This window comes from Rhamphochromis longiceps, linkage group LG12, assembly GCF_057381845.1.
Source record: "Rhamphochromis longiceps isolate RC_006_pf linkage group LG12, R_longiceps_female_GT1.1, whole genome shotgun sequence".
Lineage (NCBI taxonomy): Eukaryota > Metazoa > Chordata > Actinopteri > Cichliformes > Cichlidae > Rhamphochromis > Rhamphochromis longiceps.
The window spans coordinates 27,889,275-27,914,436 of NC_140568.1; the positions used below are offsets into that span (position 1 = coordinate 27,889,275).

The window sequence follows — 25,162 nt, forward strand, 5'->3', positions numbered from 1 at the left end:
CTACAGTAATATTAGTGTGTGTTATGGAGGTGATTTTTAAATTCAGAGCCTATTCTAATGTCTTGAAAATAAAATAACGTCAGAGATTTAGTAAAATCACAAGACCTCTGACTAGTATCACAAGAAGCAGCACAGGCTTCAGTCTGTTTAGCATGTACACACAGAGCTCCAAGTCCACTGCACAAACACGTCACAAGCAGCACATCAAAACCTTTTTTTGGAAATTCAAAAAAACAGTATTAAAAAAAAAAAAAAAAAAGGAAACAAAAAACCCTATGTCACCACAAATCAGCTAATATTACAGAGATGATGCAAATACACTGAAACCGGCCTTAAAACCGCAGCACACAAACACAGACGCTTGCATCTTCCAAACTCTGTCATGAAAATGTCTTGGCACAAAGCAAAACACAGCACCACAAGAGATGCTTAGCAGATTTGTCTCGAGTATTTCCATGACTTGATGTTCCAATTGGCTACATTTCTTTTTAAATTGTAAACCAGAAGACACAATGCCAAAAGGTCAAATATATATGTATTTATCAGTATTTGGAGACACTGAAATGACAGCATGGACATACTCAAAGAGTGTAAGAGGTGGCCTGGAATCTGAGCATCTCGACGTAATGGCGAGAGGGACGAACACAGGGACGACAGAGATACGGCGAATGAGGGTTGGGAACAGATAGAGGTGAATGGGAGAGGCTACACACACTCCATAGTGGCGGGTGTGGCTTTGAGGGAGCCCTCCTGCCAGTTTAGCACAGGTACAGGGATGCAGGTCTCACTGATGGTCTCCTGACAGCGAAGGGACAGGAGAGGCCCGCTGTCAAGCAGCAGCTGAGCGTTGCTCTGGACTGTCTCCACTACAGAGGGGGGTGGGTGGAGGGGCAGAAGTCGGGGGAGGAGGTTTTAGAGGTAGAGAGCAAGGTACACGGATATGGAGACAGGAGGCCAAGAGAGGAGGAAGGAAAGAAGACAAGGAAGACAAAAACATATGAAGCAAGAACTGAACAAGGAACAAGAGTCAAGCCCTTAGTGGAGCTCACTTTTTCCTGGACCACAGCTGCTCCTCAGAGACACAATAAGCTGACATATGACCCTGTTCTAAGATTAGAAAAAGCCTGCAATATGCTATTTATGAAATCATTTGAACTCTCTTGCCTTAACAGTGAAATTGTCTTTGAAACTTCATCGCTATAAAAAAAATGTTGGAAGGCCTGAAGATGGTCATTGGTAGCTGATCTGATGGAGGCCATGACCACCAGGGAACACAAAAACTCTGGTCTGAAGTAATTAAGAAACATCTTAACCATATTAAACATCTTTATTAACCCCGGTTTCCATCCTTACTAAGCCTCAGTTCCTGATTCAATAATGTTAGATATCTTTTTTAAAAAAAAGAAATTTCTCCTCATTAAAGATCTTATTAAATTCTGTGTGCGTTTTCTTCGAGAACATCAGACATGTAATTGTATAAACAGGGTAGGCATCCTCCGCTATAAAGATCAGTCCAAACAGAAACCACCAGTGGGACTGTGACAACACCGAGATTAATAAACTGCTTCACAAAACATGCCGAAGCACAAACAGTAGAAAAGCGTGTATTTTTCTTTCAGGCAGTGTCTACTTTGTAAATGAACTCAACGCATGCTACTAAGGCATCTTTAAGCCATCTATGGTGTGCATCCATGGGAAAAAGGACAGTGGGTTAAAATCAGCATCTGAAGCATCAGGTGATGTGATCTTAAGTGGTTGTTGCTGGGGTTTTTTTTTTAAAGGGTATTTTGCATTCGTGTGTGTGCATCCAAGACAGACGTACAAAGACTGAAAGCTTCACATTAACGTGGCCTTTCATCTATCATCTGTAAAAAGAGCTCACCCAGCAGGGCGGAGTTTCCATCTCCCAGGGGAAAGCGTTGGTAACGGGGCACGCTGAACGGAGGGAGGAGGTGAAATTTCCGCTCCAGCAGAGGTTCGAGGCGGGAGGCTGAAGGATCAGCGGGGTGGAACAGATTATAAACCTGCTGACAGGCAGGTCGTAGCTGGGCCACTAGGGGGAGAAATGAAACCAGAGACATAAGAAAGAGGAAGGGAAGAATTCAAGCATATTTTGATGACAGCCTGGTCTATAGGTGTCTATAGTAATAAGCAGATTTCCATCTGGGGCAAACCTTTCACTTTACAGATAGTACAAAGCCTGGTAATTGAAGCTCACCATCTAACATAGGGATCACAGTCTTTCTCAGGGCAAGTACCAAGCCAAGTGGAGAGCCAAAGAGGAAAAAGTCGGACACTTCGAAGTCAAATTTCCCCAGGGAGCCTCCATCCAGCATTGTGCTACTGCTCGACCTTCGGGAGGTTGTGTCGTTCCGCAGGACACTGGAATGTAAGCTGGGAGGACAACACAAAGTCACTTCCGTGCCTGGAACTAAAAATAAAACATATTCTGACAGTGCATGACAAAAGGACAAAAGAAGTTCATTCCACATAAAGAGTTTGTCCTCCCACGGACGACACACCTGGACAGGAAAGCCTGGTGCTGCTTTATGGTGTCCAGCTCGTAGGTGGAAGAGTCACTTCTCTTCCGAGGCAGCTGTCTCTTGGTGTCGTCGCCTGCGCTGGTACGTGGGATATCGATGTTGCTGCGACTGAGGTGGCGGCTGCCCTCCAAGGTTGGAGACGCTGATCCGTGTCCGCTGTTGACAATGATGCCAGGAGAGAGAAGATCCTGGTCCTGCAGGGGAAATTTGTGAAAATGTGTCATTAAAACTTCCAGCACCTTAAGAAAAAAATATCAACAAATGAGCCAATTAAGAAGAACAAAACAGGTTAAAGGTGCACACAGGAGTGTTCCAGGCACTGTTTAGGATGAGCCGAGACTGTCGCCGTGCATTCATTAATGCTGGAGGATGTCTCGCTTACCTGTACGCTAATGACACTGCCCCTGCGACTGCTGTTCTGGCTCTCATTTACTGTTTGATTGCTGCTGCACAGAGCATCAAAGCCCAAGATTCCTCCCACACAGTCCCCAATGAGGCAAACCTGGAGAGTTAAAGGATGAAAAATATTTATTACATATATGCGTGGGGTTCAGGATCACCTGAAAAGACTTCCGCAGTTACACGCTGGATGTAAGGATAATGTGGCTCCAAAAAGTACAGCTGGTTCAACTCTAATGACTCCAATTCTTTATTAAACAGCATACAAGAACAACAAACCCCATCGGTATCTGACCTGGCCGGAGAAAGAAGCCCCGTCCAGAGATTTTATGAAGTCCGCATACACCTGGTTGGCTCGGAAGATGACGGTGGCCACAGCATCCTGGTACTGTGGAGAAGAGGTGGCGAGGAGAGGCAGGGCTGCCAGCGGGATGTGGTCCTGGCTGCTGGACAGACAACCTTCATCGTAGCTGTAAGGGCTCAAGCTGTGAGAACATTAGTGGATAAAAATCAAATTATGAAATTTAAAACCCAAGGCATGCACACGGGAGAATAAATAAATGCAGGAAGAGAGGACAAGAGTCACGAGCTGCACCTGGACCTCTTCCATCATAAGTAAACAGCTATCGAGCTAAAATACGGTTAGAACCACAATTTGTTTCACAAACACAATTTTTGTTGTTATTTTTAAATTACAAATCAGGATGTGGCTGAAAGGCAGACTTTGAGTTTAATTGGAGGGGTTTAACAAAGTCAGATGCATTTTTTTATAGAGTCCCTCATTTTTAGTGGCTCAAAACTAATTCTACAATTGACTGACGAGCAGTTCCAAGGCCAGGTGAGGCATCTTCACTTGTTATGTCATGATAAATGAAGAAGGCATAATTGAAGTTGATTCAAAGTGTTGAATTTACATTTTAAAGCTTTTAACTGTAAATTTAAATATATGGCACGAAGAAGAATCAGCCATCATTGGGCTGAAAAACCAAAATCAACCTCTCAGAGAGAGAGAGAGAGAGAGACAAAACTTCAGGAGTGGCCAAATAAACAATCCGGTACACTGAAAGACCACTGAAGAAGGCCAAAGTGTGTGAGGAATTATTTACATCGTTAAGAAAAAACACAAAAAACAACAACCACCACCACCACAGGAGGCAGAATTATTACTGGCAAAATCTACAATCAAAAGAAGACTTCATGAACTTAAATACAGAGAATTTGCAGCAAGGTGCAAACCACTGGTTACACTGTATAAAAATATCTGTGGATAGATGAAACCAGCATGAACATGGATGAGAAAATATAGAGTATTAGAGAAACAACTCATAATGTCAGACATGGTGGAGGCAGTGTGAAGGTATGGGTACGTATGGCTGCTAGTATAATCGGAGGACTTGTGTTTATTGGTGATGCGACCGCTGACAGAAGCTGCAGGATTAACTGTGAAGTGTATGGAGCTACACTCTGATCAGATTCAGACAAATGCTGCAAAACTGATCGGACAATTCTTCACAGTGCAAATGGACAATGACACAAAGCAAACTGTAAGAGCAACCCAAGAGTTTCTCAGGGTACAGAAATATGATATTTTTCAATAGCGGAGTCAGTCACCTGTTCTCAGCTCAAAGGCACAGCTTTTCAGTTATTAAACAAGCAGCAACTCAAGTGTTTGTAGTAAAGGTTCACCAGAGCACTTCAACAGAAAATGTATATGGGCTCTAGATTTTAGGCAGTCACTGAGCCTTAGGATCCTTACATTTAAAATGATGTAAATTTGCCCAATTACTTTAGAGCTAAAATTAGAGACTGTAAAAAATGTCTGTAATTCCTAAACAGTTAATGAAATTCTTCATCAAACCTCTTAAATAAAAGCTGAAAGTCTACACTTCAATCACATCTTGATTGATTATCTGATTTAAACTCCACTGTGGTTGTGTAAAACCACAAGAATTCTGTCTTCATCCAATAAATTATGAACCTAACTGCACACAAACCTTCAATGATTATCCATGAGGTTTTGAGCCTGCAGAGAAATGTGTGCATGCGCGTGCTCTTACTTGGACACTAGGGAGAAGGCCTCAGCACAGATGGCAGGGCAGGGCACCAAGCGGATGGCGATGCGTCCCAGCGCCGCAGGATAGTGAACACGCATGACTGTGTCGAAAGCCGTACTGATTGTGTTGACGTCGGCCTGCTTGCTGTTCTGGTCGCCTCCTCCGGTGTCCAGGATGTTCCCTCCGTGCAAGACCAAGATGAGCACATGGATCTTGGAGGGCTGCAGACACTGCTGGGAAGAGCTCTCCTGAGAACAGCAAATTTAATAAGCGGCGTTATGGACGGGAATGTTAAGGCACGCTATCGGGAAAATATCCAATAAAATGTTTATTCACTTCATCAGCATGACCAAAGAATACGTACTTACTGTGAGTGATAAAACAAGCAAACAAAAACAGATAAACGAGGCCTTGAAAATGGGCATCAAATCACTTTTTAACCGATTCAAAAGGTACGACTTGCAACGTTTTGCGTCCATCGTTTTGAACATGAATTACATGGCAAACTGCTTTTTATAGCCATTGAGGGGTGAGGAACCATGAAGACACATAACAGAGCCAACCTTCACCTGGACAACCGTTCAACTAACAGCAAACAACAACCATGCTTCCTGATGACAAGTTCACACTAATTAGCACAGCACAATGTGTAGTTTTGTCTTTTACTTCCAATCCAAAACTTCACATTTCCATTAAGTACAGAGGAGGGGGGAGGGGGTCGAACAGAAGGTGGTGAGGTTGAGGAGTACACATGGATTTGGGTTCGGGCTACGGCAAGGATAAGGGCAGGGGCATTTAATAGACTGGAGGTGTCTGAAGAACTGTTGTACCCCACATTGCACTGGGGCCAAAATGTTTACTTACTGACTGGTGCCTTGTTACCGTGATGGTGGGAATGGGAGAGCTATCGGCTTGGCCGCTAAGACAGCCACGCATCTGAACACAAGAGGACAGAGAGGCTCTTATCCTCCAAAGTTTAAAGCCTGATATGTTTTTTTGTTTTTTAGCAGCTAAACTCAAATTAAATCATGTCCTGAAGGAAACTTTCAGCAGATGGCTTGTAAGGGATATTTATTCCAGACATGGACGGGCATCAGAGGAGTGCGAGTTATAGGTGTGTTATTTGCATTGGCAGTCAATATGTGACACACATACCTCATCTAATCTTTCCTCGCTGGTTGCTCTTTCATAATCAACAGTCATTTCTTTGAACAGCTCACCTAGAAATACAAACACACATTTAACATCAAGTGTCATTGGGCTGTGCCTGCCCATGTAGAGGTGTTCATCATACCAGGAGTTTCCTCCGTTTCTGCAGCTTCGATCTTGTCCATGAGGTCATTGGAGTTCCACTTGGCAATCTCTTTCGGGAAGACCTCCTCTCCATCAGAGAGATCCTCTGTGAGGGGGGGGGGGATCAACAGATTGGTTAAAACTGTATTCACTATTCAGGGGTTTTGAATGGATTATTACACCAAGAGTTCAGATTCAGAGTGCCAGATTGCTTTATTAATCCCAAGAAAGGCCAATTTGTTTGCAGCTTACCCCGACAACCTATTCACCCAATCAAACTCACACAATGCCGTCCTTAAACACGAACCACAAACCCTGCTGCGTGTCAACAAATAATGGGATATAAAAATAAATATGCAAACAAATAAAATAGAATAACAAAGACAAACTGCTAAAAATGAACAATAAAAAAAAAAATTAATCTAAATGAACCCTGTCAGTGTCAAAGTGATCTAATAAAGAAGGGAATGAAGGAAAAGGAACCTTAGGGTTTCCTACAAGTTAACAACCTACACAAATGCACATGAAGCTTGGTGTTTCCATGTGTGATCATCCACACACAGTGAGTATACGTTGTTTTGCATTTATTGTATCACTATAATTTATTTTCTATAAACTAAAAACAGTTAACTTCCTCCATGATTACCTGCTACAAAAATTTCACTATGCGCCTTAAATTCATGCACACATATGGATGAATCGTCTCACTGATCTACTGACATTAACCTGTGATTATAAAAGGACCTCAAACAGATCCTTTTTAATTCCTCTCGGGGCGATTTTTGCCAACAGCGTTCACTTTAGCTGGGTAATCAAGATTTGACCTAAAATCAAATCATGTCCTATTTATTTCTACAGCAGCTACACTACAAATAAACAGCATCAACGCAGGAAATCAAATGACAATCTTTATTTCATAACGATTTGGCTGGAATACTCACAGGGGCTTGCGGCAAGTTTTTGTAGCATCGTTCCTAACACACAAAATTTTCTGACTCGAAATCAACAGAGTCCTTTATTTCATTTGTTTCCTCAGTTGCTTCAACATCCTTCTAATTTATTCATTAATATAAACAACCATCCAGTGTTAAACTGGATAAAAATGTCATATTTTCTTTATTCCACTGCAACATTTTTTTTTTATTTATAAACCTTCAATGATTTAAATAAAACATGTTAATTAAATACGACAGGTTACACGTGTACCATCATTGGCAAATTCACCTCCTTAGCTTTTTTTTTTCTTCCTTTATTCATTTGCATTAAAAAAAAAAAAATGGAGTGTAAAAATAAACTTGCATACGCTTTTCTAATCCTTGAGTGATTGTTACTGCAAGAAGATCACAAGAACTTTAAAGACAGAATCCTAAAATTGGAAGCAATCTGAGCCAACTCAATCATTTTCCAGATTTAATTTGTGTACTTGCATCATGTGATTTACAAACACTTACATGTATAAGCTCATTCTGATGCCCTCATTTATTTACCCATAATTAAATAAGTGTTCATAAATCATGACGTTTTAAGCAGGCCATCTGGCTTTTGCTTCTCTCTCTCACACACACACACACAAACAATGAATCCATATAAACACGAATACTGTGACACATGTTAATATGAAAAAAAATAATTAGACGTCAACACAATTCATTTTAGTTATTGTTTTCCAGTGACTCATAGTGTCACGAGCAACCTATTAAACTCGGGGTAGGTGGAAACTAATGAATGCAGCAAAATTAGTATCAGTGTAATCAATGACTGCATCGTGCAGAATTTTATTCTCATTCATCATATTGACTAAACGGTGAATTTCAACCTCACACACACACACACACACACACACACACACACGTAAATTATTCAAAGGGGTTCTTTTATTTCTTTGATGCACCGTGAACTGTGTGAATGTAGTTGGGCAGAGACGATTGTGATTTTTGAACGTGATACTGGGATGAGACACCTCGCTCGTGTCTTCTCGGCCGAACTTATCCAGCAGGAAGAACGGGTGCCGCAGCACACCCACCTAGTTCAACTGTAGCCCCAAAGCATGCTGGGTATCTGGGAAGCTTAAGAACTGATCTGCGATTAAAGAGACGCATTCAAAGGAAATGAAGAAAGGGGAGCCAAACAGGTTAGAAACATTTCACCCAGATTCCACATTTACTTTACAAATCAGAGCAGCAAGTTACCGTGAGCATCGAAGAACTCCTCGTCCGAGCTGTCGTCCGAGTCTCGTGCAATGCTCTGCATCCTCCACTCGGAGATGCTGTGACGTGACGGGCTCACTGGGTGGGGGGTGAACAAGAAAAAAAAAAAAAAAAAAAAAAGAAAAGAAAAAGGAAGAAACACACAAGCAAGAAATTCACCATTATTTTGGGATGTGCATTTTAGCCTCTGTGTTTCACACACATACACACACACTCAACCACAAAGATGTATTGCACAACCCACCCCCCACCCCTATGAATGACAGACACACACACACACACACACACACACACACACACACACACACAGTGTTACATAAACATATATCAGTCTCTGTGGTGCATTACTTCATCACAGATGGACTGATTGGTGGTGTGTTAAAGCGGCGGTGTGTTAAAAACAGAGGCCCAGTGCAACAAGAACGAGCTCCAAACACACCAAAATATTTTCCAGCTGAGGAAAAACAGGCCTCGTCTATCACCTGTCTTCAATCTATGGATTATATATCATTAGGTGGTCACTGTGAGAGGCAGTAAGAGAGGGGCACAGATGTAGCTGTCAGTGCAGAGAGACACAGCAGCGCTGGAAGGGAGGGTCACTCTGAGGAGCATCAGCCTCCTCTGTCCTGTGATGTCAGCACTGTTGCTAAAAATAGCCCTGGAGGGAATAATGGAGGGAGGGAGGGCAGTTACAGGGGTGAAATGAGGCTCGATGAGAGTCGGGGTCCATCTGGCAGCTAAAGTGAGCGCCACCTTGAAGAAGGGGTGACACTTGAGATGGGTGAATTCAGATATCAATGTTGCTGACAAAAATAACCCAGAGGAGATTCACACAGGGGTGTGAGTAAATATGGTTGAGGAGCAGTTAAAGGAAATTCAGGTGCCTCATAGGAAAGTAAAGGCACAAATAGAGTCTGCACACTTTAAAAGCTGGTTCTGATGCGTTTGCTTTATTAACACCAATTCAAAGGTCTGAGCTCACGGTTTTTCCAATAGAGTCTGGTTACTTCACCTTTGGGTTAACTCTTAGTGTGTATGTTTGTGCAGAGCTGAACCCCAAAAAAAAAAAAAAAAAAAAGCGCTATTACTGCACTTCCTGTGCAGCTGTAACCCAAATTCATTCAACCGCAGGTGTGCAAAATGAAAAATGAGACTTCACAGAATCACACAATCCTACTTTAGCTTTGCACCAGCTTGAAGCTTGACCTTACTGACTGAATTCTTCACATACTAGCTTTCTAGTGTGGACGAGTCTGCAGTATCACAGTTTGCTGTGTTCACTTACAGGATATTTGGACTTTGATGTTAGCATGCATAAATATATAAAAGGCAGAAATGAGTCACATGCAAGACTTAACAAATAAGACTTTAACGCACGATGAGATGTAAATACAGTTGTCACAAGAAAGAGTTCAGTACCGTGCAAAAGCCTTGAGCACCCTCGTTTCTTTATATTTTGCTAGGAAAATGGATGCAAGGATTTCCATGCATGTGCAAACACACATGGAAATGTCATATGTAAGGCAAAAACAGAGTTTTTACAATTCTAATGAGCTCGAAAGAAAGAACTCTCTTAGGCAGCTTTTTCATTTCTATAAGTAGTCTTCAGGAATTCTTGCAGGACATTCAAAGCTCTTCTTTGGATGTTGGCTGATTTTTGTTCCATTCTCTGTCAAGATGATCCCACACTGCTTCAATAATGTTGAAATCTGGGCTCTGGGAAGGACTGATAGTGACTGGTTTGTGCTGGATTTTTTTCAATGTTTTTTTAAAAAAAAAAAAAACACGACTTTCAGATATTGTTCAACTCCTGAAGATAGTTTTATTTTTTCGGTGTAGTGTCACTTCTTTTTTCCTCAACTTGTCCAGCTTTCGCAGATTGTTTAAGGACATTACTTACCATGTTGAGATATGTCAAGTTTTCAGCTAATAGCTATTCAGGAAACACCTTGTGGGTGTAAAATTTTATGCCTGTCAAACTGTGTTATCTTTGCAATTTTTCGACTAAATGAAGAGGAAGAAACTGCTTTTGTGACAGGTTGCCAGTAACGAAGTGCCTGAAAATAGAATCCAAAACTCGTTCTTATCTGTAGACACAACATTGGTTCATCCCTTGAGTTGTTTGCCTTTACCCTTGAATGGCTCATAAATCAGTGTTAAGTGGTTCAACAAACAAAAATACATACTTCTGAAAATAGTTGAGATAAGAACTGGACTGAAAATGAGAGAAAGAGCAGCCAATGACTAAAGAAAACCTCTCCAGGAGGCCTGGAAAAAAAATTGCTTCTTTGGAAGCAAAAATAATGAAATGAGGGGTGGATCAAGACGTTTACACATCACATCAATGTGCCAGCTTCACAAAGTCATACACAGCAGTGATAAGGGTAAATGCATGAAGATGGCATGTTCCTCACCTCCTCTCTTGGATGATCGGGAGGATCGGGAGGAGGTGGACCACTGCTTGGTAAGTATACCTCGTGGCTGCAGAGTTTCTCCTCCTGAGCTGGGAACGACTGCTTCAGCTTCGATACAGCTGATTGCCTCTTTAACCTCCTGGTCTTTGTCTGGAGACGGTGTGCCTCCGTTGGCCTCGGTGGCCTCCTCCGCCTGGCTAAACTGAGCCATTTTCCTGGCCAGGGCCAGCTGGGTTTCCAGCTCCAGCTGCCTGATGTCTTCTATGGTCAGACCATACCACTCATCCTGCCAGCACCAGGCCTGCCGGTGGGCACGCACCATCACCTTTCTTAAACCTAGTGAAAAACAGTTGCAGAACAATAAACCCTCGCTAACACTGTAACTAAATAGGGTATCAGTAAAATGACATTTTTTTTAAAAAAAAATGCAGGAACATCTGGGACCTTCAACTCACCAACATCATGAATAAAGCGTTCAATCTTTGACTGCATGCCCCAGTAGCGGAACTCCACCTTACAGAGCTTGTAGGCACACATGATGGGGGTCTTGCCTGGGTTATTGTTGTACTCTTCTATCCAGTCGTCCCACAGAGGACCCCTCTGGGTCTTGGCTGACTTGTAAAGCCTCGGGTCTTCCTCTGATTTGTACTCATGAGCGGGGATGGGATCTGTCACTATGTCAATTGGGTCTGCAAAAGGCGATTCGTTTTCAGAGGGTAAGCTTTTATGGACTCAGGTGTTTGGAAGTTGTTGAGGCTTTACTATTACATTACGGTGTGTGCACAAGTGGGTGGAGCAGTAGTTCCGACTTGTATGAGCTTGTGTTTAACAGCTTCAAATTCTTTTTATAACTGGAATTCCAGCTAACACTATAAGATACACAGACACAAGTGATTTAAATAATTACAATAGTGGAACTGAGTCACTGCGTACCCTAAGAGCCATTCCTTTCAGGGCGTTGTTTTCACTGGGAAAGCACACTCATAACCATAGAAAAATAACAGATGCTGTACCATTAAGCTACCACAAGTGGGCCTCATCCACTGCATATCTTAGTAGCAAGAGGACAGACAGCAAAACGCCTTCAGCTTCTGAATGAGGAGATCATTACTTGCTGTATTGATTCTCTAATGCGGCCATATGCCAACACGCAGCCTGAGCTTGCTTTGTATGTGTGCAATTTGAAAGTGAAATTAGCCACATTATTTTATTATCCGAGTTTTATGTTGACACAGACGTTCGGGGCAGACGTCAAATGGTCTCACCAATAGTCCTCTGTCTTTTCTCTGCTGCTGACATGTTGAAGACATCTGCCTGGTTGCCAGTGTCGGGCTTGTAGTATGTCTCAATGTCAATAGAGAACTTCTCCACAAAGGGACAAGTGTATCTAAGGGAGAAGAAATTTAAAAAAAAGAAATGAAACAACTGTCCCAACAAAGCACCAGTGAGTTTTGTGTCTCCCTTCATTTGGACTCATTTTATATTAATAACTCAAGAGCAGAACTATTTTACTACGAGTGACAACCCCATCTTACTTTTGATTATAAAAGACACTTAAGCCATACCCATCTGCTGCATCTGCAGCAAAACTGTCACTAGTTGAATAGATGTGTCAACAGCACTTGGAGTCTATCAATATCCCGAGTGTGCAGTCAAGGGCACATCTCTTTTCAGCACCTTCACATCTTTGTTTGTCAGACCTCACACAGACAAATGGACTGACGCTCTGAAAGTGAGGGGCTGTCAACGTCTGGCTGTCTGGGAGCACTGCTGGCCATGCGCCGATCTGATGGGCTGCCTCGTAATATTCTGACAACTTGTTCATGGACTTGGAATCATCAAATTAATCACTGAATACAATTATGGCAGAAAATATTATCCTCTGCAGAACCTGGGCTAGATTTTTGTCTGTAAATGAATGTAGATCTACCGGCAGCAGCTATGTCACATGCACAAAGCATTTATACTATTAAAACAGTCTGTGTATTTCTACTACCCTGCTTTAAAGAGGTGTCAAGGTTAAAGCTAATGTTACTTTATTTTATCCAAAAGGAGAAAATCCTCCTGTTTCGACACAATGCTGCATTAAAAGTGTCGAGGTGGCCTCCTTACATCACCCAATCTCACCTGGTGCGGGTGTAAGGGTAGGCGTTCCAGGACTCCTCTTCAACCCTCAGTGCCGCTTTGGGCAAGATAGAGCGGAACCAGCTGGGAATGTGCATGCCAATATGGTAGACCTTGTGGGTGTACTGGCCGATCCCGCCCGGTCCATCTGTATACGGCTTGTTTTCTAGGATCTCCACCCCACTGCCTTCACCACAGCTCTCTTCTCTGCTCTTCTTCTGTAAGAGGAATAATGAAAGAAGAAATGCATATTTGCATATTAGTAGAAAAGCACAAAGTGTGGCGATGTTAGATGAAACAACATAGGATCATTTTTATTCTAATAATTTTTAGTAATAATAATTTCACACTAAATCTGGAACTGATGTTTGAGAACAAACAACTAAATGAATGGGATTTTTGCAGAGACAGTGAGGCATCAGTCTGGGTATGGCAACGACACACACAAAATTAATAGCTTCCTGGAAGCACCTCCAGCTCTGAACGGCATATCAGGAAGATCCGAAAAAAAGAATCAGCGTGTGGAGCCACACCTTTTCTGTATTTACATTGCAGATGCACATAAGAGGAGAAGCCGGGTGGAGCCTGCAGCTGCGGCTGTGTGAAGTCAATGGCGCAAATGTCGGGAATTGCTAGAGGACAATTTGTAATTGTGAAACTTGTGAATGAGAAAACATTAAACAGCAGAACATAGTCCAAATGCTGACGACAGACATGAGGACCATAAAAAGTCAGATTTTTGATGTATCATGTTTTTTTTTCCTCTTATCAGCAGTTGTTCAGTGTTAGTATATGCAGCTTAACCTTTGTTTAACTGCGTGTTTAGTGCAGCGATGGCATAATAGGGAGACCGATTCCTCCAGTCAGCTGTGCAGAGCGAGGTGATGGAAGCAAACCAGTGAATCAGTGGAGCAGGGAAGAGGAAGCCATGAGGCATCCAGCACACTGGACCTCATTACCTTTGACAGGTCATTCATTAGCAACCCGCCCAGCTCTCAACAACCCAGACACAGCTCCAAAGACACAGCACAGACACCACCACAGCAACGTCAGACCGGCCGTACACTCAACCAGTAGGCGATGCAGAAACTCAGTCACAGCAAGTGAACAGATAATCTCCAGATTACAGTGCATTATAAAAAGCTCACTACGAAAATACAGAACAAAAATACATATCCACTGATGATGAATTTTAAGCATTTTTTAAAAGGAAAAGTCCAACCTACAAACACTACATCCCCGTGTTTGCCTGTCAAAGGCAGAGTCCCTCCTTCTTCCCTTTGTAGCGCTGGGTAATTTTCTCCAGTTCACCAGAAAAAGATCATAAAACACTGGCCAGGGCGTAGCCACTCTCATAACGGGAAGAGCGGGAACAGATAACAAGTTTAAAAATAAAGAAACTCTCAATGTAACGTTATATATTACAAAATACAGGACACTTTATTTATTCACATACAGAGGTAAAGTGTACCTTTGGAGTAAAATAAGTGTAGAAGGAGGTACCTTGATGCCCTCTACAGGGAGTTTCTCATGTAAACAGTTTTGCTTTCTTTAAACAGCCATCAAACTTTTGCGAAGTACTCACACCATGATGGCCTGCTATACATGTTTAGACCCAACTACTATGACAGGATAGGAGTCACATCCTGGCATTTTCCTCTCGCGAGGCGCGTTTCCTGCTAGAGATGCTCCTTTTTGAACGATAACTCCACAGTTGCTTATTCAAAACACGTAGGGCCTATGTGGATGAATGAGGCTCAATGAGAACTGCTCATATTTAAAATCTCACACTTTCTGTATTTTCTTATTACTGTAAATCTCCCGATTGTGAGAAGAATGTGACAATTACCGATCATATAAGAAAGTGTCATAAGGGGCAAAGGAAAGAACGTGAAAGGAGAGATAGGGTGGGGCGCAGCCTGGTGAGGTGGAGATATGACTAGGCTGTCCTAAGGCCCCGGCTTCGTTTATGAGGCTTTCACAGAGGATGGATTGCAGGCGGGCGGACAGGGCTACATGCTGCGGTTGCCCTGGTAACATAAAGCAATGAAGTGAGGGTAGCCATGCTCCCTTTCCTTCCACCCCCTCTCTCAAATTTCTTCCCATCCCTTCTTCACTGCCTCTCTTTTTATCCTCCATTTCCTCATTCACTCCTTCTCGTGAACAAAACCTGACCACTGGCATGCTGCTGATGTCATGGTTGCCATAGTGACAGAAGCCTCAGCGCACCGAGTCTGTTTAGAGGCGGTTAGGTCAGGGGGAAAGGTAACTATGGGTCAATACAATGTTGGAACTCTTCGTCCTGGGATTTTGTTTACATACTTAAGAGTTCACGCGCAAAGAATTTCTTTAGTAGACTTTCTCACGTGTTCTGCCTTTGTCCTGAAAATTTGAAAGGCAAGCAGTTAAAGACTAAAAAAATATATATATATTTATATATATTTTCTTAAAGATTAATTAACTCTTCACAAATACAATGAAGGTGAATTATGAGGTGAGGAAGAAGTGTGCCGCAGAGCCCGACATGTGCCGTCTTGAAACGTCTGCTTGCTTTGGGGCATGTCCTCTGAGTCATGTTCCCACACATCTACAACTCAAGCAGACAACCTGTCTGCTGGATACAGCATCGGGAGGACGTTTAGAAAAGCAAGCAAACATCTTTATCATCTGAAAAAAATTAACAAATAAATCTGAAATTCTTTAGAAGACGTACACACTCTTTCTACACTCATTTCAGCTTATGCAGAGAAAACCGGTAACTGGTGAGACCGTTGCAACAACCAAATTCTCTCTCTTATCCTCTCTCAAATACTCGCTCTCTCTATTTGCAATGATGTAATGCAGCTAGTGACACAGGCTGTTTTTAAAGTACACGGCAAAAACAAGGAGAGGCTTTCAGAGTCAATACAGTTGAATTAATCTCTATGTAGCCTTGTTATACCTGTGGGTGGATATTAATTTTAAACAACCCCGTCAACATCCTTATTTGGCTGTAAGATTAACAGCTGGTCTACATCATGAAAGCATCCTGGGCTTTCCTTACCCAAGTCATAAATGCTGAACCTATCCAACAAAGCTGAACCCTGAGAGATGAAGGTCACAAATAAAGCTCCCACGTTTGACTCTTAAGATGCCGATTTCTCTTGATACTTTGCTTTGAATTTACTCTGCACTCTTTGTGAATCTTATTTTCTGATAACAAAAAGCAACCAGACTCACATTACCATCGCAATGCAAGATCAGCAAAGAGGCAAAATGCATCGAAACTCAAAAAACCTCAACTTGATCAAACAGGTCTGTAACTTCAGCTTGCTCTGCAATGATCGTAAAACACACATTACGTAACCGTGCAGCTCAAATCCAAACAAATGCACCTAATGCCTAATATGCACATCTCTGAACTATAAATAACACTGTATTTTTACCACAGCCTGAGTCTTGGCATCAATACCTCCTCTGTGTACTGCTGGATTAAGTAAATCTACCTTCATGTACACATGCCATATGAAGAGGATATAATGCTGCACAGCAGAACTAAAGCTATTTAAATGGGCCCTTTCTGCAGGCGCTGTAAACCCTAATGCTCTAACACAGACCCTCCATCTCCAGCTAAGGGCCTGCTTTGACAAATGAAAGCAGTATGTCCATCTCCGTCGCAGCAGTGTGTGTACATGGCGTTTCATCGAGTGCAGAAACATGCGGTCTATGACAGCTTTAAACAGCCAGCTTCAGAGAGTTTAAACTGGATAATCTATCAGCACACAGGCTCTCTTTGTTTAGTTGCTCCACCAACGTCACGCATCATACGACCAATCGTTTTCATCATTGAGTATGCTGTGATTGCACACTTCAAGAACTCCCCGTGTTACTTTATCTCCTCTTTGACTGCTCGTTTTCGTCCCCTCGTTTCTGCGGTTGTTCATTTTTAGTTAGGTGCGTGTGTGTGGGTGAGGATTTGCTGGAAACCATGGTTGTGTTGCCTCACCTGTATCATATAAAGCTGGGCGATGCGGTACTCCTCCACACTCATGGGCATGGGGATGCGGTACTCCTTGATGAGCATGGTGAAGCTTGGAGAAGGGGGATAGGGGGATCAGGGAGGAGATTGACAAGGGAACGGGGGAGGGAGGGATAGAGGGAAAGGGAGGGGGAGAGAGGGAAGAAGAGACTCGGGATGCTCCTATACGAGACTTGTCAAATCACCAGCTGAAGTCCACATTGATGGCTCCTGTGGAGGTGAAAGAAAACGTAAAAAAAAAAAAACTGGGTTATGGGTGCTGCATATTAATGCAAAACATCCCATTTGTAGAGTGTGTTAGTCAAAACATATGGATAAAGTTAACATCTTAAAATTCCTAATGATTATTCCAGATTCAAAAATCAGAAAGCAGCAGTAAAAAATATCAATAACGGGCAAAACCTGTCAGCACACAGACTAAATTCTGAATCTGTCTAACTCTGCTACACACATCGGAGGACAAAGATCCCCTCTCGTGGCTCACAGGCAGATGAAGAAAAGAGCCAAAGTGTCATTCAGAACATATGCTCCGTGTAGTAGACATCTACTCCAAGCCTTGGCAATGAAGACAAGCACCGGTGTTGTGCCTCCATCCAGCATCGCAAATCCAAGTAAAGCACTTCCTAGGATAAATACTCCTTCTTATACACAGGCTACTGCGTGTGTGTTTTTGTGTGTAGGTGTGTGGCCAGAGTCTACGAAGAGCACCCATGCCTTGCCGACAGTCCCGACAGCCACCCTTTTTCTTCCAGCGGTCCAGCACCGTCACATGGGGTGCTAAGTTAGCATAAGAGGGATTACAGTAGAGTGGGAGGTATTATATAACAGTGTAAGAGCCCCCCTGTTCATGATCGAGGTTTCACAAATAAGGAATACACAAAGCATTGTTTTCAAACCACTGGGTAGAATAGGGGTAGGTGTGGGCTATACATACACAACGTGTGGGTGGCGTGAGTTGCAGAAGTCTGCTTTGACCGTTAAGGCAAGAAAACAGCTCTCCGAAGCTAAAAAAGTACAAAACAAGATCACGCCTATGCAGCACCATACTGCACTGTAGTGGAAGTTTAGCTAAATAACTGTCACAGGCATTATCTCCTTTCCAGGTTATGTTTTCAAATTCTCAAACTTGGATATTTTAACAGCAAAGATTTAAAGGTGTACTTTGATAAAGCACTTATTTGAGTCAGTTGACCCTGAATCCTCTCTTAGTTACTCTGCAATAGGCATAGGCTGCTCAGGGTTTCTCACGAGTGTATCTTCTTCTCCCTTCATACACCAGTCTGCATTTAATCATTAGTTACTATTAATCTCTGGCTCTCTTCCACAGTGCATCTTTTATCCTGTCTTTCACCCCTTGCCCCCAACCAGTTTGATTCTGCCAGAGAATTCTTCCTGTTAAAAGTTAGTTCTTCCTTCCCACTGTCCCCAAGTGTTTGCTCATTGGGGGTCACTGGATAGTTGGGGTCTTTACCGTGCCATATATATAGCACCTTAAGCGAGTGTAATGATATAAATAAAACTGAGTTTAACTGAAATTTAAGATAAAGTTCAGCCTGTTTTCAGATAGGTCAGGTGAAAGCACATTAGGCAGGATCTTAGTTATGCTGCCGAGGAGACTATAGTGCACAACACCATCCTGACGCTGCTGATTTAGCTATTTAGCCAAATGTGACCACACAGTCTTGCATAACCTTAATATTTACCAATTTCTGAACTATGGAAGCTATTGGACCTTGCTCAGGAATGCGTCCATTCTGTGTAATCACTCTAATCACATCAATATCCCCCCTGCGTCACTTATCCAACAAACAAAGGCCAGGTTTGGTCGAACCAACAGACCCATTCCCTCCAATGATTGAATGTTTGAATGCCGCTAAAGAAAAGCTTTTATCTATTGACTTTACTGAGGCTGGAAAGAAGACGCAGCCTGACCGACTTCACATCTGGAACAGCAGCTGTTTACTAAAATATTAGGAAGTGTTCTGCTTCTATACATTTTTTTTGTGATTTCTTTACAGTGAAGAACAAAGCATTGACAAAATCAGAGCAGAACACCACATTTTGCTGAAAATAACTGCACTCTTGGGGGGATGCTAGAATAAAACTAGGCTACATGGAGAGGCCCAGAGGAAAGCCTGCAGCTCTGGAGCCCAAGGAGTCTTTAGAAGTTAATCAATAAGGATAAGCACTTTGCACTAACAGCCTCAAAGTAACATTTACTCCAAGCATGATTTAAAAATCTGGCAACACTGTTAATGCAGATGCATTTATTGATGCAAGAAATGAGTCTGAGTATTTTCTCTTGACCACAGATTATGGATGTATTAACTGTACTGATTTGGAGGTCATTCAGTCTGACAATGATAAGACTACTTCTTTTACTGTCTGCTGTCTACTATTGCTTTATGAATCAAAGTTCAGCCCCCAACGGCCAGCCTACACACACACGGAAGTGACAGCAGGTATGCAAATACCACAACAAGGACACAGCAAACAAACAGAAAGCAAGAAAAACCAGCAGGCAGCTCAACAGAGGGACCCTGTCCACCCAAAGCAGAGCTCTGTCCGACAGCATGTGTTCAGAAGCTGTTGTGATGATGCTCTGCAGGGATTAGCAGCAATACTGATGCAGGTTAGTTATGTCACTATTCTGCAGGATTACAGCAGTATTGCTACTGGTGAGCATTGCACAAAGCAACCATTCCCCACCATCTTGATTACTCAATTAAATTCAGTCTTTAAAAAAAAAAAAAAAAAAAAAAAAAAAGTAACATACAAGCTAAATTCTGTTTTGTGCACATAATGAAAGTAAGTACTCGTATTTGGCTTAAGTCTGATTTTATATACCAGCAAATGTGAGTCATATTTATGCCTTGTTGGGCAGAAACTAGGAAGTTATTTCCACCCTCTATAATCTGCGGTTCCAGCTTAAAATATGTTTTTCCTTCTTCTTCAGTAAAACGTTTGGTTTCAGTGGAAAGCTTATGCACCACTTTCCAGCACCTGTCTCCTCTTGTCCGGCTGCAGTTGTGTAAACTCAGTGAAGCAACAATCTCACATGGACACACCCAAACTTTATACACATTTGACAGCATACATCTTGTATTGTATATTTATGTATTGTGTCTGCGGTTGTATTGACTACACATTATAAGGCCTCCTGAATTAGCTAATTTAAGACCGGGTGACTGTTCCACAAATACAGGCATTACGTTTCACTGCAGATAGAAAGCTTTTTTTTTTTTAAAATAAAAAATAAAAAAAAATAAAAAGGAAAGTCTTTCCTCCTGCTGGTTTAAACCTGTGATTCTCCAACTTTCATTTTTGACTGATGCAGATGCAGTGCACAGCACAGGACCGGTAATGTACGATTCACCAGCAGACTCGAGAGAGTACTGGCACCATGCTTGACCCAGAAAAAAAAGCACTCTCACACACAGAGCTTAAAAATAGCCTGGTCACAATAATCCAAGCATACGCAAGCAGAGTGCTTGACGTTGTTTGTGCAGAGAATATGCTCATTCCCTTCTAAAAATACTGTCTCTGCCCCCCTCTAGGCAGTGACGCAACAGCAGCACAAGCCCATGCACAGCGCTCATCACAAAGCAGCCCCCAATGTTCCTGCTCCTGTTTCGACAAAGCTGAAGACAGCGATAGCTACAAGACACTTTGAGTGGGATTGCCTTTTGTACCTCTTCCTGCTACCGTTTCGTGATCCTGTGCGGCCGGCATACACCCTGACGTGCACAATGCTACATCAAAGTGTGATGAGCCATCGAAGGTATAAAAAATTTTTTTTTAAAAATGCAATCCTCCAGGCAGGAGTGTTATTGTACCAAGTGATTCATTTTTTCCTTTTTCAAAAGGTGAATTAGACACTAAAAATCAGCGTCAATACAGAAACGTTCCAGGTAACATGATGAATAATACAAGAGGAGCCATAAGGGTGACGCCTTTAATCATGGCTACATCTGTCTGGCTACAAAAGCCTTTCTCAACAAACAAGTGTGGAGAGCGCTGCACATCTGGTTACGTCTAACCACTGATAAGTGACATAAACAGACGAAACCTGCTTACTCCACAGAACACAGACCAGCATATCCTTCGGGTCGATTGCTTTGACATAAACATGAAATGTGCCTTTCACTCTTGGCTTTCCTTGCCACTCCACACTGTCCTTCACTCTCATAATGGAAAGTGGCATGACTTAATCTGTCCAAAGACATGATATATGCACAGTAAACAGACAGATCCCCAGGACAGAGAGCAGCAGCTGGGCCTTGCTGTCAAACACGGAGCAATACCGAGAGGGCAGTGGTGACTCACTGGAGGCTTTTCCCAAAGGCTGCAATGGTGGCGCTCCTTTAAATTTAGCAGTGTTTTATAGAGCACAGTGCTGAGGCTGCGCACCAGAGAAGGCGGTAAATTCCAGGGATCGGTGGCTCACGTGACCGTTAAAATACAAGTGGAACATATTAGCCTCCCGGCTTGCCTGAAATACAGCAGATCGGTTTCACACTGTTGCTCTCGTATCACAGAGGCAACCTCGGTTATGGCAACTGCCTCAGCTTGTGATAAGAATCCTTGATTGAGTTGATGGGCTTACCGACCAATCCAGTTAAAATGTCAAGAGGCTTAAGACAAATGTATTCGTGCTGGGCCGTAAACGCACACAAATGAGGGAGTTTACCATCCATCTACGAGCCTAAAGAAGCCTTTGGGCTTATTTCGAACTCTAACTTCAGTCTCAAACATACTGAGATTATAAGGTGAAGGGTCTAATGAGGGCAAAGAATGAAGAGTATTTATCAGATAAACAGTATTTTTGTGACAATACACCCAACAAAACCCACCCCCTTTAGGCACCAATAAAGAAATTTAATAAAACACACACACACACACACACACACACACACGCCGTGTTTTACCTTGCTTGATTTCAATACAGCACTGGAGTAGTGAGCAAACATTGAGCCTCTCTCTTTAATGAAAAAGCCTTTTTTTTTTTTTTTTTTTTAAATATGTGACACCACACAATGCACAGCTCAAACAAAAGCAAAGCAAGAGCATTATGATGGTTCTTTAGTTAGCCTCAGTTTAAAAGAAGTCTGATGCTGACTTAAGATGAGAGAATCAGTTTCATATGGAAAAACAAAACAAAGTGTGAGTAATCACCTTTGGAAGCCGTGTTATAAGCTGAAAAAAAAAAAAACAGTATAATCTTGTAAAAATAAAGGGGCCAAATAATGGTGAGTCATCTTGTTCTTATACAGTAAATACAATGAGCGCCGTATGCATTCTGAAACATATCCATCACCCTTTCCCGTCCCTCAGGTCCACAATCTTCCACAAACTATGAAGGTGGGAAGCACAACCTGCCCTTGTTCTTTACTCATCATCACAGCACAAGGGGAAAGCTAAAAATACTTGACACCCTGTGAGCATCTCCTGCATTGTGTTCCTCCTCCTCCTTCTCGTCCTCTACCTCCTACAGTAGCCCTGCAAGTATGATCTGCTTCTAAAAATGAGCCTGCACAGGGAGGGAATGAACGAGAGCAAAAAGAAATCGAGCTCAGGCACAGCTGAACATGGTGTCGTGAAACTGCAGTTTGATTACCACAGAGAAAGGGATTTGTTAACACGAACAAACAAATGAATAATCTTCTATTAACTGTGAGTTTTAGTTTTAGTGTGTATACCCACTTGGAAGATATCTAAAAACAAACAAAAAAAGCCAATATACATTTAAAGAGTGTCATAACTGCTCATTTGATGTGAAAAGCTCTCCTTGTGCAACATACAGAAGAATTAGATATTAGAAGAAAGCCACACCTGTTGCAAAGATATCTGCCATTTTTGCAAGATCTCGAGGTGAACATGATTTTAATCTAAAGCAGATCATCTAATTTAACAGAGTGCAGGAACCACTGGAATATAGGTTTTACATTTGACACCCGCATCATGTAATTAAAATTCAAAAATAAATAAATCGGGTGCTTAGTGATCGCTGAGAACTTTAAGCCCCTTTAATAATTGGAGCCATTGTTTTCTTATGCCTCAGTGGTGCTCGTCAACGCCACAGTGGTCCAAAATGGGCCCGTTGCATACCAACACCATCTCTAACCAACCCCACGCTTCACTCAGAAATCCAAAATTAGATGACCTTATATGAAAATTGCACTTGGATTAATCAGTTACGTGCCAAGGTTAAACGAGGATCTTCCCTTGCTGTCATTCTCTGAAAGTGCTCAGCGAGCCTAAATGAGCTGCGTAGAGAGAGCGTGTTATATAACTCAGCAGATACAGAAAAGGAAAGCGTCGCTACGCTCGCATTTTGCCCATTCCATTAACTAATTCATGTAGCCCAGCAGACCAAAAGGAAAGGAAATGCTTTGGTGCATTTAGACAATCTCTCCAAAACATTCTCATCAGTCACTCTTCGAGTGTTTGGCAGCAACAAGACGCTGATTCAAATTAAGGCCTTCTTGCTAATGTGGAGACTATTGCAGAGTGCATGCTTACCAGTGCCACAAAGGCTTGGACGGATAACAACAAATGAATTTCCATTATCACTGCCACTCTCTGTCTCTCACAACAGTGAGAAGCAGCTTTGGTTATGTGGCATACGACAGCGCTGTGGCTGAGATTCATTACTGCGCTAACACCTACACTATAACTCTATAAAAGAATGTGGGCACATGCGTGTGTATCGCAACCTGCAGAGAGGAAAGTGAGCGCTTGATATGAAGCGTTTAAAAAGACGCTGAAACATCTGCAAACTGCAGAAGCAGCAGGGCTACGAGTAAAATATTTATCAGTTGTGATAGACAACAAAGGTCGTGGTCACTGCAAAAGTATAGAAGCATATAAAGCTTAAAGGCAAGTGTAAACAGAAATCATTGTGCCTTGCCTGGGGTCTATTTTTAGTCTCTCACATTTAAAAAGAAAAAAAAATGCAACATTCTGTTTTTTGAATGACAATGTCACAGAAGAGAAAGAAAATGCATTACACTCAACAAAACTTGAGAAGAAAAATGTTTTGCCTTAGGCCAAAATGTATTTTCTTTCCTGCCCCTTTATCCTCTCCATCATTGCTTGAACAGGGGGTTACCATGGAGACACAGAGGGGCCTTTCCTTATTGGTTGCCAAGATGAAGTCAGAGTGACGGGGGAAAGTAGAGACCAGACGCTGCCGGGGCTGATACTGGTTTCTCCCGTTTCCCCTGTCTCCACTTTCACTTTTGTCGGTCTCTTTTCCCTCCTGCCGCAGCTCATTTCCACGGCAATCTGCTATAGAAGCCTCATCGATTCATACAGCAACCCGAAATATCTGCAACTGTGTCAGCATGCAGGATTTAAATGTGGCCCAAAAAAACAAAAACAGAAAAACAAAACATCAAATAGCCAAGAAAATTCACGATAAGACTTGAAAATCCTTACATGCTGGTTCAAGACTAGTTTCCTTCTGCGTCTACTGTACTATGCTTAAAATTAATAAAAAAAATTAAATAGACACGCATGTTACTTCCTGCAGCACATCAAGGGTTGAAAGGTGGCCTATACCCGTCAGTTTAATGCTAGTTCTCTTTGTGAAGTTTAAAATTAACCAAGTAAACCACTGACAGATCCTCTTTCAAAAACAGCAGTCAGTTACAAGAAAGTGGAAAGAAAAACAAACTCTCTGTGCCAGCTTCACACACTAGCTTAGAGGAAAGTGGATCCGAAAACCTCTCTGTGAATCGAGGACACAGAAACTAAAAGTGTGCAAAGTTGAAATGGTGTACCTACTAAAACAGACTGGTTTTGAATGTTATGACAGTTTAATCCCTCACAAGCCCCTCATATCAAACTAAAGTCTTATTTGGCCAAGTGCATAAAGTCCAAGCAATTCACAAAAAAGGGAGGACAAATCTGATCTCAACTCAATTATCGACACCAGTCTCAGTCGGTGCTTTGGTCTGTATGCCAACCTTGTACTTTCTGGGTTACAACTCAAATCACTGAATCATCACCTTCAGTGTGCGTCACTGCTCATTTCAAGGTTACTGTGCATAAAGCACATTTAAAAGGTCAATGATAAGAAAGCTGCTCATAAAAAAAGCCCAAGGTT

At 42.2% G+C, this 25,162-nt stretch overlaps 1 protein-coding gene across 8 annotated transcripts in view; it reads right to left on the bottom strand.

Annotated features, from left to right (window-relative positions):
- Positions 1-25,162, bottom strand: part of LOC146657479 (membrane-associated phosphatidylinositol transfer protein 2-like) — a 42,441-nt gene that overhangs the window by 5,637 nt on the left and 11,642 nt on the right. For 6 of the 8 annotated variants that reach the window (XM_085425584.1, XM_085425583.1, XM_085425587.1 and 3 more), the window contains exons 2-15: positions 17,020-17,262; positions 13,038-13,252; positions 12,176-12,297; positions 11,366-11,599; positions 10,911-11,246; positions 8,479-8,574; positions 6,291-6,395; positions 6,152-6,216; positions 5,000-5,244; positions 3,238-3,427; positions 2,926-3,045; positions 2,523-2,737; positions 2,219-2,394; positions 1,883-2,053 (exon numbers count right to left, since the gene is read on the bottom strand). In XM_085425584.1, the coding sequence (XP_085281710.1) occupies positions 1,883-2,053; positions 2,219-2,394; positions 2,523-2,737; positions 2,926-3,045; positions 3,238-3,427; positions 5,000-5,244; positions 6,152-6,216; positions 6,291-6,395; positions 8,479-8,574; positions 10,911-11,246; positions 11,366-11,599; positions 12,176-12,297; positions 13,038-13,252; positions 17,020-17,097 (2,368 nt within the window). In that variant the 5' untranslated portion in view covers positions 17,098-17,262. Of the gene's footprint in view, positions 1-713; positions 867-1,882; positions 2,054-2,218; positions 2,395-2,522; positions 2,738-2,925; positions 3,046-3,237; positions 3,428-4,999; positions 5,245-6,151; positions 6,217-6,290; positions 6,396-8,478; positions 8,575-10,910; positions 11,247-11,365; positions 11,600-12,175; positions 12,298-13,037; positions 13,253-17,019; positions 17,263-21,129; positions 21,593-25,162 lie in introns of those variants that run through there. The other 2 variants (XM_085425590.1, XM_085425585.1) reach the window with 2 other exon arrangements.